General features: G+C 37.9%; 1 protein-coding gene across 2 annotated transcripts in view; it reads right to left on the reverse strand.

The window, feature by feature from the left end:
* The window catches only part of ntrk2a (neurotrophic tyrosine kinase, receptor, type 2a), a 71,995-nt gene that overhangs the window by 37,571 nt on the left and 15,438 nt on the right, over positions 1 to 18,986 (reverse strand). Inside the window, exons 9-12 of one of the 2 annotated variants that reach the window (XM_017696438.2) lie at positions 17,786 to 17,815; positions 17,636 to 17,641; positions 17,492 to 17,529; positions 16,023 to 16,122 (exon numbers count right to left, since the gene is read on the reverse strand). In XM_017696438.2, the coding sequence (XP_017551927.1) occupies positions 16,023 to 16,122; positions 17,492 to 17,529; positions 17,636 to 17,641; positions 17,786 to 17,815 (174 nt within the window). The remainder of the gene's footprint in view (positions 1 to 16,022; positions 16,123 to 17,491; positions 17,530 to 17,635; positions 17,642 to 17,785; positions 17,816 to 18,986) is intronic. The other variant, XM_017696439.2, reaches the window with a different exon arrangement.

Raw genomic sequence — 18,986 nt, forward strand, 5'->3', positions numbered from 1 at the left:
CACATCGAAATGAATCTCAGTGAAATTTGATGACGGATTTCATGACAGATGAACGATACGTCGTTTCCTAAATGAAACATTTTAGAACTGAACTGTGAGGTCAGACATTTAAGGCCGTTACACACCAAACGCAATGTAAATAAACATGAAAACGACATGATTTCTCAGAAAACTGAAGGTGTGGTCAGTTTACCTCAGTAAAATTAAGCTGGCAAAAAAGCCACTTCAATGGGAAATGAAGGAATGTGAAAACTGAATTTGCGTGTCTCACATGTCTCTCTTCTTTCACAGATAAAAAAAAAAAAAAGAAAAAGAACTAGCTATCTAGCTAATGGCTAACATTAGCTGTTCACTGAACTGAACTCTCCCTCCAAAGCCACATCACGTCAGGACAACAAACGGACAGAAAATCTTCAAGAGGAAAAAGATACAATTTGCTCCTCACAAAATGTGTAAATGATGGCACTGGGGTGAAAAGAAGTGTGGGGAGTTGAAAGAGAGAAGCTAGCATCGCACGTAACATAGCAATAAACATGCTAATCCTTTTGACGCATTCTTCTGCTGGGACACAGCTGATCAGTCTGCGAAAGCTCGCGAAAACCGCTGTGTTTTCACCATGTTTGGTGGTCAAGATTTCCTCAGCTATACATGTTTGTAGCCTGCACTCCCCTGGTTCATCCAGGTTGAATTTTCTCCTCAGGAATGAATTTGCCACAAAGGAGAGCAGATAATGTTGGATATAAACAGTGCAAACCATGCTAACGCTAGCCACTTTATCTCAGTGGCAGAGTCAGGGATGTTTCAGTCACATTTCAAACAGAAATGAAAACACAGCAGACCTTCGATCACCTCCTGTCTAATCTGCTGCCTCTGAAGTAGCCCAATTTGTCTTCAAGGCTGTAGACATAAAGGAATAGCCGGTCCTTTGGGATTAGCGTTAGCACGGCACAGACCCACACATCCGTTTCTCTTGAACTGCTTGAGAAGCTGCTAAACTACGTTTACATTAGCAGACAAGTCGCTAATGTCACCTCCAGTTTTTCTCTCTAAGTGCTGGAGGCTGCTCTTGTTATCTCGTGTGGATGAGTACACTGCTCAGCTTCTGACAAGAAAATGGAAAAAATATGTACCGTTTGTTTAAAATGGTGATTGATCTGAGGAATCTGAGGCATTCAAATAAATTAGATTGTAGCTACGTTGCATTACGGATCATTTCTATAAAATACAGAAAATTTTAACACCACTTGATGCTTGTCACCATGACGCTTGCCACATATTGCTAAACTGCACGCTCCCATAGTAAACGCCATCTGCTAATGTGAACATACAATAACTTGATTTGCTGCGTCATATGACAACAAGGTCTTGAGGCCTTGTGTACGAAACAAGCTGTGGGCCAGCAGGTCCTGATAAGGACTGTAATATTTTCCAAATTCAAGCAGCGTCAGATGGTCGGAGGCACGAGTGTATGGGACGTTTGTATGAGGAAAAAAATACTTAGAAATGTTTTTATTTCCTGCAGAAGTTACGTTTACATGTTTGTACATGTGCCAGACTGTAACAGCTGGTCCATTTAAAGTGGAACCAAAAATTCTAACAAAAAACCTGGCAACTAAGGCAACTCCAGATGGGAAACCGTTTAGCACCGTTTTGTCATGCTTGTGTGGCTAGAGTTAAAAAGCAATAATGTTATATACTAATATAGTTTAGACATATACTGTTCAGTTTTGTTTTTAATTTTTCACACGATAAAAATCTGTATCCCAGAATAATGAGCCAATGTTAGCCTACAAAAACAGGTTTTAGCATATACATCACTGCTGTTGAAAGAAAACCTTGCATCTCCATTTTTCAGTTTTTGACATAATTTGAAAGTGCTGGTTGCTCTTTATATTGCGTGTAAATTTCATGAAAAATGGAAAGAAAGAAAGAAACGGCCCTGGTTCCATTAACGTATGTTAAAAGTAAAGTGGGTTTTTTCCTTTTCCTGTAAAGTTACCATTTTGGAGATACAAGGTTTTGTTCCCGACAGCAATGATGTAAATATATACCAAAACCGTCAGGAATGCAAGATATATGGTGATATAAATTTTTGGCCATACCAGCCACTACTGATACATATGTTTAAATCAATTTATCGACATCTGCCAAAATGAACTGCACAAATAAATCACGCTCGGTGTGTAAAGGCCGTTTACATCGTTGGTTTTCAGCATAATGTGTGACTGCAGTGCAGTTGTTAACTCACTATCTGTTCTTTCAATGTGCGAAAAGGCAGAACAAAGAGCTATGATTCATTTATGAGGGTGTCCATTAAGATGCTGAGGCTGGAGCTCCGTCACTATCTCTCAGAGTCTCTCAGAGCATCAAGGGTCCATTTATCCACTGACACACATTCTACCACCCATAAACCCCCTTGCCCATGTCCCAGTAGCCCCCTTCTATACAGGAGAGAGTGTCAGAGCAGTCAGAGCCAAAAGAATGACAGTCCTTCCACAACCAATCAGACATCTCCCAAGGGGTCGTTTTAGCATATGCTGGCTGCGTGGCTCTGGTAGTAGCAGATGAGATGAGCCATAAACCTGTCTAGTCTCTTTCCAAGAATGGTCCATTTTGTCCAGTTTGTAGTGAATGTTTTGTACAGGGGGTCAGTCTTATCGGCCCACCACTTCCACTGGAACATTATGAAATAAAACAAAACCTAAAACAAGACAAGGTGCAAGACAACACAACACAACACAATAACAACAGAAAACAACAAAGAATAGCTGTAGTTACCATCAACAAAAAGTAAACACTGCCATTCAAAGGTTTGGAATCACATATTAATAATCTTCGGAATTCTATTTTAAGGCCGTTCTACGGAATTAGATTACACTGCAGTCCCACATTAAAACCCAACTAATTGTTAAAAAAACAATTACGTATTAATTAATACCTTAGATATTTCCAAGGATTATGTTATGATCAATTCAAACCCAGTATATTAACCGAGATAGTAATAAACTAAATATACACACATCCATCATTTATAGGGTACTTTGCACTGGGAGGTGGCTAAACCCCTACACTTCAACTTGTGAAAATACTACTTACATTTTTTGCCTTTAAAAGTTTTTTTCTAAAAATAAATTGATTTTTTTTAAAGGGAAGTTAAAAGAGTTATATTTATGAGTTTAATTTGTAAATAACAAACCTTCATTTAAAAAAAGCCATCCCAGGTTTTCATGTCATTGTGGAAACACAAAGACTTTTAGTTAATGGGCGGAGGCTTATTTCAGCCACACCCCTGTATTTTAGAGTGAGACTCCATCCCTGCCCCTCATCGCCACACTTAGATCCCACTGTTTTGAAAAAATGTGTCCTAAAGTCTTAAAAGCAGCGTGTATCTTTAAGAATTGTCACTACCGAAACACATATTTTCTGCAATTAAGTAAATGGTTTTGTATTTGTGAAAAATACTATGATTTTATTTGTGTACACAGCTGTATAGTGTACTTATATTAACGTATACTGATAATAAACATGAAACTGCAGGGCCAAATTCTCTTGGTCACTTTGGTCATTGGTCTATATCACCTATTACTAAACAATAACTGATGATATTAAATCTGATGTCTCACCAGCAACACATTCAGAGACTTTGGCTTTGTACCATTTAACACTTTAAAATCTACCCCGTTGGTAGTTGATGTAGCTCATAATAAAACGGATTAGAACTTTTTTCCACTTCAACAGTCGTGTACTATGATGTGGGGTGCGCAAGCTTTTTTCTTCTGCAACATTTTTTACTGATTATATTGACTGACTCTTTGAACAGGGAATTCAAACCTTTGAATGGAATTGTGAAAAAAAGACTACAACATAAATTGAACAAATACAACACGAGAAAAGAACAAGATAACTACATATACAAAAAAATATGTTTTAATAAATATTTTTTTGCTATCATAATATAACCCAGAATACATCTAATATGACCCCAAGATGCCAGGCTGTTAGTTGTTATTAATGCTGTGTTATTGATGTTATAAAGCAATATCTAAATGCTGTGGCTATTAAAGTGATAGTTTGGTCAAAATAAACAAATAAATAACATCGGGCATCAAAACTGCTAAAAACAGCACAACTGAATTTCATTCATATTCAAACTTCAGACGTTGAGCATGTCTAGGCCGATGGACTGTATTTGAGGTAAAAGGAAAATTTTCACCAAACTATCGCTTTAACGTTAGTAGTTCTGAGGTGATGCGTAGCAAACACATCAGATTATCAGAGTTCTCAAGAGCGTTAGAGAAGTGAGCATTACACTGACCGTACACTCACAGGGGGGTAGACGCATATGGTCCACGGAAAGACAGATATAAACCAACGTTTCTCGCAACAAGACAAACAGATCCGGCACCTCCTGGCAGAGCCAGTAATCATTACTGATCAACAAACATAACCTGTCAGCCATAAAAAAAAACGAAATCAGAACATCTAAACACAACATGGAAGTTGGAGCTCAGAGAGAACATCTATCCAAGCATGCATTTGGCAACCTGAGCGAAAGAGGACAGGGATGTGGGGACATTAGCTGGAGCCAAGAACAGAAGAAGAACACAACATTACTGCCCATCTCAAGCTCATAATGTATCCCAGATGTAGCAACAACAGTAACTGCCAAAATGAGATGATTCTTTCTGTTTATGCTACCGGAAAGAAACTATATGCCCAGCTTTGCCTTTTTCTGTATGCACTTTGTTAAAAGTCTAATCACCACTGTTCACCCTTCGATCCCACGTTATTATTGTCATTTTGCTTCACATTCAGTGAACGGTATGCAAAGCTACAATATGTAAGTTATTTGGTTAAAACTATGGAGCATTATTGATGCAGCTTTTTGCTCTGCTCGAGGTGTGTGAATGTACCTTCCCTATCCCGTTGGCTGCATGTGGCTGTTATTAAGGGGTTCTTCTGCACGACCCAATTTAAAAGTCAATATTTATGTATTAATTAATTAATTAAGTAATGTCAAACAGAAAAAACTCAGAGGCCCAATCCCATTTCTTATTTTTACCTCTACTCCTTTTCAGGTGTCATCTTGCCCCTTGGAACTGAGTTACATCAGATCCCCCCTCTCAAAGAAGAGGTCCAAAGCACAGTCCGTGTTAAAAAACGTGTCCATATGTTGCATGCAATTACACAATTCCACCAGAGAGGTCTCCAAATCTCCAAAACCTACATACTGTAGCTTTAAAAAAATGAAACAACATAATAACTGCATAGTTAATTATGCAGTTAACTACATTTACATTTGATTTACATTTTGTATTTGTTTTTCCATGTTTCTAATAATTAATGCGAAGGATGCTTGCTTTTCTTTTTCAAAACAAGACAGTGTGCACACGCTAACAATTCAGATTCAAATCATGAAATTTTTCCTCTTCTACTTAAACACAAATGTGGTACAGATTGCAAGTATACAATGAATGCTTTCAGAACATCCCACTTGTTTTATTGAGCTACAATGAACACAAAGTTGCACAGTGCTTTGGTTGTTGTCAAAAATAACTGCAAATTCAAAGGTAATGTTTCCCAGAAACATAGTGTAAGAATATTAAATGTGTGTATGACCCTAAACTTGAGTGTTATATTAAACATCTAGCAAAGTCTGAATTAAAAAGAAGATTTAAAAACCAGCTGACCTCACTGACAGGACCTATCTGACAACTGTCTGTCTGGGCATGGTCTAATATTCTAATGAGCAGGCTTGATTAACATCCCTCTGTTCAGGACAACCAGCCGGCTCCATTCAAACTCAACAGTGCAAGCAAAGAGAAATTAGTGAAACAGGCTCTACATGTGCAGGTGGCTTTGTAGGCTATTCCTGCTGTGGTCATGATCTAGACTTTATGTGGCGATGCCTTAAGGGGCCTTCAAATGACGCTTCTTTAAACACAAAGCACACTGTGTTTCGTGCACAAAAAGAAGCGGGACGCACTTCTTAAGGGGGTGAGCTGAGTGATTGACAAGGAGGTAAACATGAGAGAGCTATTTGAGAGAGATGAGCGATAAACATTTATAAACTGAAAGCTCTTTTTTCACGTTTAGTTTGTGTTAATCTTTGTGCCGAGTGCTGTTTAGCTCTGGGTGCTAGCCAGACAGTTTTTCCTCTTGTTGTGGGTTGATTGGCAGCGGTCAAGACGTCACAGAAATAAAGCAGAAATAAAACAAGAAAGCCGCACCAAAAACATCTGAATCTGTTCTACATGAGCTGACAGGACCACAGTGGTTATGTACTTCACATTGAGGACCTCAGGATTGCGGGTTTAGACCCTCCACAGTGGACTGCAGGAAGCCATGTTTCTAATAATCCTGCTGTCACTGCGCCCCGAGTTAGACAGAAATACAGAAGGCCTAATAAATGTTTCACTCATGTGATATAAATGTGATACAAGTTTAGAGGTTTGATTATTAGATGGCAGAGTTAAATTAAAACAAAAAGAGAGAAACAGGGAAGGAAAAAAGAAATAAGAGACAGAGAGAAAGATGGAGTGAGAGAAAGGAAGGGGAAGAGGGGAAATCCAGAAGGAAAGAAAGATGAAAAGCAAGAGACAGAGAGAAAGAGAGAAATAATGAAAGAGAGAGAGAAAAGTCACGAGAGAAAGAGATAAGCAGAGATGGAGGGTGCATGGATGGAGGAGAAAAGACGGAGCAAGATGAAAAGAGAAAGAGTTAGGGAAGATGATAAAGATAGGAGAAAGAGAGAAAATGGGGAAAGAATGAAAGAAAGACAGAAAGAAAGAATGAGAGATACAGGGAGTGAGAAAATAGAGGAGAAAGAGGAAGAAAGAGACAAAAATAGAAAGAGAGAGGAAATGAGAGAAGAGGCAGAGATGGAGAGAGAGAGCGAAGGAGAAGTAAAGAGATAGAGAGATGGCGAGAGGACAGAAATAAAAGGAGAGATGCAGAGATGGCCAAAGAAAGAGAGAGAGAGTGAGGGAGAGGGAGCAGGAGTAGGGCAGAGAGAGAGAGAGAAAGAGTGGGAGGGAGAGATGGAGCGAGAGAAAGAGTGAGTGAGTGAGCGAGTGTCTTTGCTCCCTGCAGTTTGTGATTCATACTTTGTGGGAATGATTCATTTTTCGAGTGCTGGCGATGACGCTCATTTCTATGGCAACAGCGCATTTGGTGGGCAGGCAGGACCACCCCCCAACATCTTACACACACACATTCGCTCTCTCTCTGTCTGAGTTGGGAGCGGAGTTGCTCTGAATGGCTGGCGGAACTTGCAGTTTGGCGACAGCAGCTTTTAACGCTGTGATTCGTTGTTAGCTGCAGGTCTGGAGCTCAAATCTGACCAATTTTAGCAACTACTGATTTAGCCACATCAGTCCTTCACTGGACAAATGACTAAGTGCCAAAAACAGAGAACCAGCACACTTCAGTCTCACTGGCTATTAGAGGAACAGTTATAAACTGAGCATAATGCTTCGTGTGCTGTTGTTGCAGGGCTTGCCTTCATATTATTGATCATTTGAAAACTTCCTCAATACTTACCGTGCTTATTATTAAATACTTTTTTTTCCAAACATTTTTATTTGCCCTCATCGGCCCACTATGGGCCACTGCCTCCCCCTCAGTATTGACCTGAGGACCATAAGAGGGTGCTTTGTGGCCCACTTGAGAAACCTTGTTCTGGTCTGTGGTCTTTAAATGCTATCATTAGCTAATGGAACAGTTTTCCTTTGCCAAAGGTAACGTTTATTTGAACCAAGAAATCTGACTGGGAAAGGCGTTTGTCACTCACTTCAGTGCCTACTTTTGCTTTGCTGACATTGTAATCATGGCCTGTGCTGAAGACAATTAACAACAATGCTGTTAGCCAGGTAAGTTGACGCAAGGGCCTCTGAAGTTGTGTGTCATGCCCCACATGTCTCCCCTTTAAAACCAGGCATGACCATGTCCTCAACATGTGGAGGTAGTAAGAGGAGAGACTGATTGATGGGGTGAACTCTGAAAACGGGCTGGAGTTCTGGGCTGCATCTGCTAGAAGGCCTGCCTCCCCCTTTTTGGATGGTAGCAGAACTGACATCGGACTTAGGACAAAGGAAAGAGATGTCGTGGTTGTTGGACTTCTAAAACCTTTTACTAACTCACCAGTGAGTTTTTATTATTTTGCAAGGTGTACCGTAACCACAATACGTAGCAATATTATCACATATTAAATGTAATTCTAAAATGAAAATAAGAAAATAAGTGATATTTACGACCACATCACAGAAGAACATACTGAGTACATGGAAAAAATACACTCAGCTGCAAAATGTTGGCATTTGTAAAAGGACTTCATCAGAGGAAATGATCTGTAGAGTCTGCAGAAGGTCTGAATCCATCAAGACCCTCTGGATGTATGAATTCCTGTTGCTAATGATGCAAATGATGATACTTCCAAGCCTCCAGGTCCAAATGAACTCAAGCACTTTCACATGGGATACTGCAGTGAGCATCACTGACCATGAAGCGGTCTCTGTTACACACCAATTACCATCAGTGACCTCTAAAACGTTTGGGCGCAGGAGGCCTGCAGCGCAGATGAACTGTACCCTGTGGTACTGAATTAAATACAATAGGTTTCACTGCAGTGGCCTGTCATACAGATCAGTGCTCACAGTCAGCATATATAAGGGAGTCCTATGCCATTTATAGATGCTTTACACTGAATTCCTTAAAGCCCAGGTGTATTTTTAAAGGTGGGAATGTGTTTGGGGAGTCTTATCCTCAGTGTTTCAGCTTCCATTTTTTCCTTTACCCTATATGTAGTTTATCAGCCACCAGTCAATCATTTGGTGTCTAAAATTTTCTTCTTTAGTTGTGCTCTAATTTAGACTAGTTTAGGCTAATTTAACTAACAAGAAATACATCAATATTGTCTTCAGGATAGCTGCTACCACTACCAGTTTTGAAGCCTGAATTTAGTACTTCTGTCTGTTTGTTCAAATAAAACTGTCATACAGCATCAGAAACCACTTCACATGGCTGCTACTTCTGTTTGTAGCTATGCTACATGCCAAATTGAATTGACCAAATACTACAGTGGAAAAATGTGAAATGCAATGCACACATGACATTACTTTTCTATCCTGACATGCAGAATGTTTATGTGGAAACAGAATTCAGACGAATGCAGATCTGGAAATGGTTTAATTTTAGCCAGAGGGAAAACCAGAATCATAGTCAATACACAGTACACAAAAAGGGCAAGGCAAAAACTCGAGGCAAACATCAACAAACCGCTCAGTAGATCACAACCATACAATACTTCGCTTAAAGACTATCTAGTAAGGTCATATGATCTAGTCCACAGGTGACCGCGTTATAAGTCTGGGGATTATTGAACGCTGATAGGAACGCCATGCTTGGCACTCAGTCACGTGAGTCCCCTGTGACTCCTGGGAGTCAGGACTCGTGTCTGCTGACTGCGTGACACAAACTCTCTATTACTGAATAATAGTGCATGAAAGTTTGCATAAAAAAGGTGCTGAATTCAACAAAAAACAACATAAAGCCTGATAAAATACACAATTAAAAAATATTCAATTAAGTTATGATTAATAAGTATTGCGCCAAGAAATGTAGTTGCTTTAGAGTGTGAATAAGGAGAACTTTTGATCGCCCCTCACTGTATATTGTGGTCATTTCATGATTTTTTAACTTACTGTCACATAACAATAAAAATATGCTAACACAGCACTGTTTAATGCAAAAACTTTCACTTTGTAAGTAGTTTTTGGTCACCAAATTATAACTGCGAGTCTTATTTAGCACCAATCCAGCAGCGCCCTCTTCTCACACTGGGGCTGAATCTCAAATGGCTCCCTGCTGCCTACATAGTGCACTACATAGGAGTTTAAATACTGGATGCTGCACCTCAGCAGTACAAAATATAGCCAAGAAATAGTCAACTGGGACTCAGCAACATCCGTACTTAATAAAGGTTGCACTATTTGGCTACAGAGACTAGGACTTTCATAGTTAGCACACTATTTAGGGAATATGGAGCCGTTTGGGATTCAGCAGAGTTTGATGCTACTTCTGACTGAAACATGAACATTTGTGATCCATTCAAATGACAGTTTATAAACTTTTATACTATTGTAAATACATTAATTCAATTGATATTGAAGAATTTAGCCTGTTAGCTAGCTGACTAGCTTAGTTCTAGTTAAGAACATAAGTCGCCAGCCCCTCAGTTTAAACAAAAAATGGATTCTTACTTCATTAATATACTCGGTGGTCCACGTTAGCAGCATGAGAGTAAAAGATTATATAAACAGCATAACAGCACAAGAGGTTTTCATGCCGTGGTGTAGTGATACACAATTCAGTTGTTGTGAGGCAGTTTACTGATGTACCTATATTGTGGATTTTACTACAGCTTTGAACGAGGCTCAGCCAATCAGATTTCCGGACTGGAACTATCCGTCTTGTAATTTTCATTCTGGCACATATTCAGCGTATCAGTATGGTAATGACATGTGTATTGCATTTCATGTTTTTCCACTGTAGTGACTGCTTTTTAATTTGATAGTTGATACAGTGTCATAAACCAAGTCTATTTGAAATTACACAACCAGAGATGGGGACTCATGTTGCATGCTGATCTGACTAGCAGCTCGACTCAAAAGTGCACTCGACTTACTAAAACTTCAGCTGGTTTAGCTATTATGCTGGCTAGCGTACCTACAATCTATAGACCAAGTAGCCATTGAAAGTTGTTTTGCTTCTTTATTTTAAGCACCGAATTTACTGGTACGGCATTTCAGTTCTGTCCTCAAGACTGAAGGCTGCTCTGTAACAAAAGGCTCGTTATTTAAAGCTGATGTCCTGTCTTGGCTGGCTGATTATATACGGGATGAGAGGGGAACCTGTGCAAATTTGATTGCAAATTGTTCTGAATAAACTTCTGACAAGTGAAGCTGGAGGATAGAGGAAAAGAAGAGGAAGAGAATAGGAAGAGAAGAGGAAGTGGTTTTAGCACCCTGGCCTTAGTGCTGAGCCAGTGGAAGGAAGATACTTCTGACCTTGACAAGCTCCATTGATTTTTAGACAAAAAAAAAAAAAAACACAGAAAACTGATACCTGTCTCTGAATCATTGATAAGCACAAGGTTGCTGACTCTGAATGTCTCTCTCTCTCTCTTTCTCTCAGAGCTGCAGACACCCACACTTCATGAACTCCAGAGCTACAGTTTCACCCCAGTTTTTCCCTCATTTCCCTCATCTCTTCTGCCTCAAGAGCCAGCTTCTCTCCGCAGTGTGTGTATGTGTGTCTTCCAAGTCACAGCAAGGTCAGCATGTAGAAGCTAAGCAAAAGCGCATAAATTCTTAGAAATACTAAGAATAAGCCTTAAATACACATTCATATATTCACACGCAACAAAAGAACACACACACACACACACACACACACACACACACACACACAAGGTAGATGAGAAAAAAATCATCTGCTTTTTTACTACCTCTCTTTCTGGAAGCCATTTCAAAATATTAACTTGAAATTATTGCTCATTTTCTTAAAATATTGACTTATTATATCAAAATAACGACTTAGCACCTCATAAAAATGACGTATTATTCCAAAAAAAAAGACTTTTTTGAAATTGTTTTTTTTTTTGAAACTCATTATTTCAACATAGCATCTCAATATCTCAAGAACTAAACCATTTAAGGAAAATAAGCAATTATTACAAGATGTAAAGTCAATATGCTGAGACAATAAATCTAGATTTTAAGAAAATAAGTCATTATTTCAAAATACGAAGTCAATATTTTTAAACAGTCAATGTTTTAAAAAGATATTATTTTGTAATACTAACATTTTGTGATTTTTTAAAAAATGTTTAAAATGATTTTGCAGAACTTTGCTGCAAGACTGCAAGAAGAGAGCACATTACACCTGTTCTAGCTGTGCTGCACTGGCTCTCTGTATTCTTTACAATTGATTTAAAAGTCCTTCTACTTGTATATAAAGCTCTTAATGGTTTAGCACCTCCTTACATCACTCAGTCACTCAGTCTCTGTCATTTTAAGTCCCTACTCCAATTCTCAAGTCCTCCACAGGAAGATTGTTAGACTTTCTGATAGTCCTCCCAAATTAACTTGGGAAAGCAGCCTTCATCTACTATGCACTCAAACTGTGGAACGGTGTACCAGAAAGTACTAAAAAGGCTCAGTGGATATTTTTAAATTACAATATTTTTTAATCAAACATTTTTTAATAAACTTTTTTTAAATCAAGCTTATCGTTGACAATATGCTTTTTTATTCACTATATTTTATATATTATTTTATTAATTTCTTTTATTTAAATTCTTTTGTTACATTTTTTGTTTTTGTTTTTAAAAATATAATTCCTTATTTTAATTATTTTATTCTTTTATTTATATTTATATGCAACCTGTCTTGTGTGTTTTATTCACCTTTTTTATTTTTACATCTATTTTTCCACTATTTGTTGTTCTATTCTTGATCATCTTTTTTATTTAGCTTTCTCTGTTGTTTCTACTGTAAAGCACTTAGAGCTGCATTTAATGTATGAAAGGTGTTCATACATTAAATGCAGCTCATTCAAACAATAATATATATATATATATATATATACAGTGGGTTGCAAAAGTATTCAGCCCCCTTGAACTTTTCAACCTTTTGCCACATTTCAGGCTTCAAACATAAAGATATGAAATTGACATTTTTTGTGAAGAGTCAACAACAAGTGGGACACAATCGTGAAGTGGAACGAAATTTGTTGGATATTTTAAACTTTTTTTAGAAATAAAAAACTGAAAAGTGGGGCGTGCAATATTATTCAGCCCCCTTGCTTTAATACTTTGTAGCGCCACCTTTTGCTGTGATTACAGCTGCAAGTGGCTTGGGGTACGTCTCTGTCAGTCTTGCACATCGAGAGACTGAAATTTTTGCCCATTCTTCCTTGCAAAACAGCTCGAGCTCAGTGAAGTTGGATGGAGAGCGTTTGTGAACAGCAGTTTTCAGCTCTTTCCACAGATTCTCGATTGGATTCAGGTCTGGACTTTGACTTGGCCATTCTAACACCTGGATACGTTTATTTGTGAACCATTCCATTGTAGATGTTGCTTTATGTTTTGGATCATTGTCTTGTTGGAAGATAAATCTCCGTCCCAGTCTCAGGTCTTTTGCAGACTCCAACAGGTTTTCTTCCAGAATGGTCCTGTATTTGGCTCCATCCATCTTCCCATCAATATTAACCATCTTCCCTGTCCCTGCTGAAGAAAAGCAGGCCCAAACCATGATGCTGCCACCACCATGTTTGACAGTGGGGATGGTGTGTTCAGGGTGATGAGCTGTATTGCTTTTACGCCAAACATAAGTTCGATTTTGGTTTCATCTGACCAGAGCACCTTCTTCCACATGTTTGGTGTGTCTCCCAGGTGGCTTGTGGCAAACATTAAATGAGACTTTTTATGGATATCTTTGAGAAATGGCTTTTTCTTGCCACTCTTCCATAAAGCCCAGATTTGTGCAGTGTACCACTGATCGTTGTCCTATGGACAAAGTCTCCCACCTCAGCTGTAGATCTCTGCAGTTCATCCAGAGTGATCATGGGCCTCTTGGCTGCATCTATGATCAGTCTTCTCCTTGTTTGAGCTGAAAGTTTAGAGGGACGGCCGGGTCTTGGTAGATTTGCAGTGGTCTGATGCTCCTTCCATTTCAATATGATCGCTTGCACAGTGCTCCTTGAGATGTTTAAAGCTTGGGAAATCTTTTTCTATCCAAATCCGGCTTTAAACCTCTCCACAACAGTATCTCGGACCTGCCTGGTGTGTTCCTTGGTCTTCATGATGCTCTCTGCGCTTTAAACAGAACTCTGAGACTATCACAGAGCAGGTGCATTTATACGGAGACTTGATTACACACAGGTGGATTCTATTTATCATCATCAGTCATTTAGGTCAACATTGGATCATTCAGAGATCCTCACTGAACTTCTGGAGTGAGTTTGCTGCACTGAAAGTAAAGGGGCCGAATAATATTGCACGCCCCACTTTTCAGTTTTTTATTTCTAAAAAAAGTTTAAAATATCCAATAAATTTCGTTCCACTTCACAATTGTGTCCCACTTGTTGTTGATTCTTCACAAAAAATTACAATTTCATATCTTTATGTTTGAAGCCTGAAATGTGGCAAAAGGTTGAAAAGTTCAAGGGGGCTGAATACTTTTGCAACCCACTGTATATATATATATATATATATATATATATATATATATATATATATATATATATATATATATATTACATAACATAATATAATACTAATATTATAATATTATATATATATTTTGCCTGCTGCAAAAGAGATTTTGGATTTTTTTATCTTTTACCTATCAGGATTGGGCTTCCATACACACAGAGAGTAAACCAGACCACAGTGTGAAAATGAGCCCCTCAGGACATCTAACCCGGCACTTCCGTGCAGAAAAACCACAAGAAACAATCACACACATGCATTCATAAACTACTCCCCTGTTACCCTTCCAGTTAAACGAACACACCCCCACACATATGCAGAATGGGTTTCCAGATCCCCTCCAACCTCGCACCACTGAGCTATTTTGTGTCAAAAACAAAACTCTTAAGATCACATACGACCGATTCTCCCAACCTTCTTAACCAGTAACCACACCAAGATCATCCCAACTAGGATCTCACCCACAGCAGCTGACCTGAGAACCAGTTACAGCTACAGTCTGACAGAAAGCAGCAGTGCAGCAACTGGCATCGCACTAACTACCTGAAATGGCCTCTAATGTTAAAGGTCTAGTTCCATATTAAAGGACATCATTTACAGTTTTTCTCTTACTTTACATGTAATCAATCAGCCAATACATGCTTGGTATACAAAGTTTGCTTGTTTATTTTTAAACTGGAAGTGGGAGGTTAATGTGGCTAACAAGTAATTAGCAATGTGTGTGCTGCATGGCTAAATCATCACACTGGCCTCAAAAAGTTGAGTTGTTACTATAATATAAATAACAGTGGGCTGGTGCCCGTGCTAGGCTAGAAGCTAACCCCAGAAACCCATAATTCCTTCCACATTCCTCCATATTTGTCTATGCCCTCAACAAAATCTCAAAACAGTGCCGACTCAATGTCACTGAAACATCCCTTGTTCAGCGATTCAGCTAAACAAGCTTATCATAATGCTATTTGCCCTTAGTGGTATAAAGGTTATGATAAAACTAATGTAACTAACAAATGATAGAAGTGTTGAGTTGCTGCTACAATAATGGTGGGCTGGCGACCATGCTAGGCTAAAAGCTAACCCCAGAAACCCATCCTTCCTTTCTTATTTCTCCATATTTTCCACATCTTCAACAAAAAAGTGGACCTCAGACAAAACAGTGATGTGCTTTCATTTTCACTGAAACATTCCTTAGCAATTCAGCTAAATGAGCTAAACTGGTTGTAACAGATGAACTGTAAGCTAGAACAGTAGCAGCAGCCATTATCATATCCAAGCTTTTGTCCCTGCTTGGTCAGTAAGTTTATTTGAGACAACTTGACATGGTTTGTAACTGTTTAAGCATGCTGTTGGATGTTAATCAATGGAGTAACCGTCCATTACCTGTTAGCTACGTTAGCCTTGTAACTCCAATACAAAAAATTGTGTAGATTTTTTGATCAATATTCAATATTCCTTTAAGTCTATTATCAATGTTAGATGAGTAAAACTACACAGCTAGCAAACAAGCAGAAGGTTTAAATCCAGACACAAAGCTCTCAGAGACAGGCTGGTTAAAGAAGAATGGTTGAGTGTTAAGCGATTAGTGAAGCACAGAGAACACGACGAGAAACAGCCTCCCTTTGCATCCCCCCCATTGAAGGTTTAATGAGGCTTTCATTACCCTCTTCCAGCTTCCTCCACAATGTCTCCCTGCAGAGCTGGGGCTCTTAACAAGGGTCTGGCAGAAAGAAGAGCCCGGCTGAGAGGTGCTTACCTTTAATTCCGAACTTTGAGTTGCGGCCAAACTTCAGGACAACCAGCATCAGCACAAAGCCGGCGAATGTGACGGCGGCAATTCCCACGACCACGTACACCTACAGACAGAAAAAAAAAACATGTTTACACAGTATTCCCACACTCACACACAGATACACTGACAGATATCATGAAGATAGGCTTAATGAGTGCTATCTGTTAAAGGGATCATATCATGGACACTTTCTTTTACAATACAAAAGTTTTTGAGGTATATGGACATTGTTAAAGTTCCAAAATGTATAAATTATTCTCCAGTCCATATACAGAAACAGGAAAGCTGCAAAACCAGCCTGCTTGGAATCAACTGTTTTGTGATGTCACAAAAAAAACATTTGCATAACCGTCTATTCAGTGTTTTCAGCACAGTGACAAAAAAAGTTTGTTTAATTTTCAAGGATGTAAAATGTCATGTAAAAATGAATGATGACAGTTTTTGACACATAAATCCATACATACATGTAAACTCACGATCAACAAAAAAGGTAACAAATTTAAAAAGTAATCCCCTGTAGGGTGGTCCAGTGACACTGTTCTTGGGAGAACACTTTAGTGACTTTAGTATGAAAATCCTTGGGCATTCGGGGACACTAAGTATAGAATACATGGGTAATTGTTGTGGAATTATATATAGTTTGTTGATCTCTACAACTATGCAAATGCAAGTTATGTCTGAAAAACAAAAGGGCTTTCTAGGCATCTTCATTTATTTGTTAAAAACCAAGGTCAGAAGGTCAATGTGTATAAAGTTGGGCAGATATCTACTTTTCAGACCTCACATCTATTATAAATAGTGGCCATTTTGCCCATAATTTGTGTTCTACTGACTTCAAAATGGCACATCGTGCTTGGACCCCAATGATTGCTATTTCTGATGCGATTATAGACTGTACATTGTAATAAAGCCCATAAAAATTTATTATTAAATCTGTGATGCTGGAATAATGACCAAATAATGAATAATAAGCTTTGCTGTGTTTAGGGACGAGAATAGATTCACCTACAGAAAATTTCTGCGCCCCGCCTCAAAAAAATGTATAAACTTATCAGATCTACACAATTAATGTGACTCAAATGTTTATCATTCAAAAGAGCTAATTTTATAAGAAGGTGACGAGTTGGCATGTGTGATAAGTGGACTGCAAGTGGAAAATATAAAAATCAAAAAAATGTAGCATATGTGCTTTTTAAGACACTGTGGTAAAGCGCAGTACTAAATATAAAACAGCAGGCGGTCCATTTCAAAAACTTCCTTACATGGTTACTGATACTGTATGACAGCCAGTTATTTACAAAAATGGACAAAAACATAGATAGAATTATGGCTTCAAGATGCAACAACTTGTTTTTGTCAACTGTAACATAAATACCAAATTAATACACTCTTTCACACCCATCTACAAAAATAATCAGAAAGATCTCACTCACAGCAACTCGATCCTCAGGTGGTCCAACAGGTGTGTCATCTGCTCAAAGAGAAATAGACAGCAAGTGAATGCAGTGGGAAAGAAGAAGAAAAATCTGCATGTGAAAGCAGAAACTTTGAGTGAGTTTGTGTGATTTCATTCCTACCTGTGTCTTGAATGTAGGCAGTAGCCAAAAGGAGAAACAGATTAATTTAATATGGAAATTTAATATGGAAACATATGCAATACTTTACTGCTTGAAATAGCCAGTGTTATTCTTATTTCTGTGCCCAAAAAGTAGGAAAAGATGACTCACCGTAGTATATTGATTCCGTAGCTGTTGTATCTTTGAGCATGAAAACAAACAAGGACATAATTCAGTATCCCATATTTATTTGAAAATCTACTGCAAACCTGGTTATCTTGGACAACTAAAACAGATATTTAGATGAATCATAATCAGGGAATTATCTTTAAAAGGGAAATTACTTTGGCTTTTAAAAACTTTGGGAAAAAAATGAATTGTTATTTAGAGAACTTAACCAAGTCACAGTCGTTCACAGTGTTGGTAGTAAAAATCACACAACCGAAGCATTTAATGCCTCTAAATGCTATATCACATAAAGCTATTACATGAAATAGTTGATGCTTGAGCCATTGTTTTATAACAGCTTTAACATAAGGTTTTGGCCTTTGAACTATATTTTAATATATTCATGACAGAGAGCTACATGCACAGCGTTATAAGGTTATAAGACATATAACAAAATCATTTTATTACATATGAAAGACACACGTGGGTTCACTAGTGGTTTTGGATATTAAATAAAATGGCTGCATTTGCATTCTAGACCTCTACTTGCATTGCAACATCTGGTTCCTATCACCACCACTGTAGTCATTTGGATCAGTAACATTCTCTACAGTGCACCATTTCATATCAAATCACTCTGAATGACTTTAATTACATCTAAAGGACTAATTTCAGTAGAAATTTAGCAAAATCAGAATCTCCCTGTAATAAAATAGCTAATGATGATAGTATTCATTCAAATTTAAATAATTTCAATTGACAATCACCAAATTTTTTAAGTTACAGTGGAAGTGAACAGCCTACTGCTAGTTATACAACGTTGTTTTTTTGGTATTATAAAAAATGTCAGTTTTAATAAAAAGTATCAATATAATGAAAATAATTTCAATGCCGTTTTCCATATACAGTCAAATGCAAAGGTTTAGGCATGCCTTGTAAAATTACGTTTTGTTAATTTTCTAATGGAAAATAAGTTATACACATTCTCTACAAAGAACATATTTCTGCACATTTTAATGTACAATTACCGTTTATTTGCAGATTTTAATAAATAATGTACCTTCCCTAACCACAGTGAAGTACCAGGATTAAGCAATATGTAAGTATTTTTTATCATCATGCATAAAATTTCACACTTTTCTAAGCACACTGACATTGTGAATACTTAAAGCACTTCAAACATTTGTTTAATTAAATCTGGTTT

Source organism: Pygocentrus nattereri, chromosome 29, assembly GCF_015220715.1.
Source record: "Pygocentrus nattereri isolate fPygNat1 chromosome 29, fPygNat1.pri, whole genome shotgun sequence".
In the NCBI taxonomy this organism is placed as follows: domain Eukaryota; kingdom Metazoa; phylum Chordata; class Actinopteri; order Characiformes; family Serrasalmidae; genus Pygocentrus; species Pygocentrus nattereri.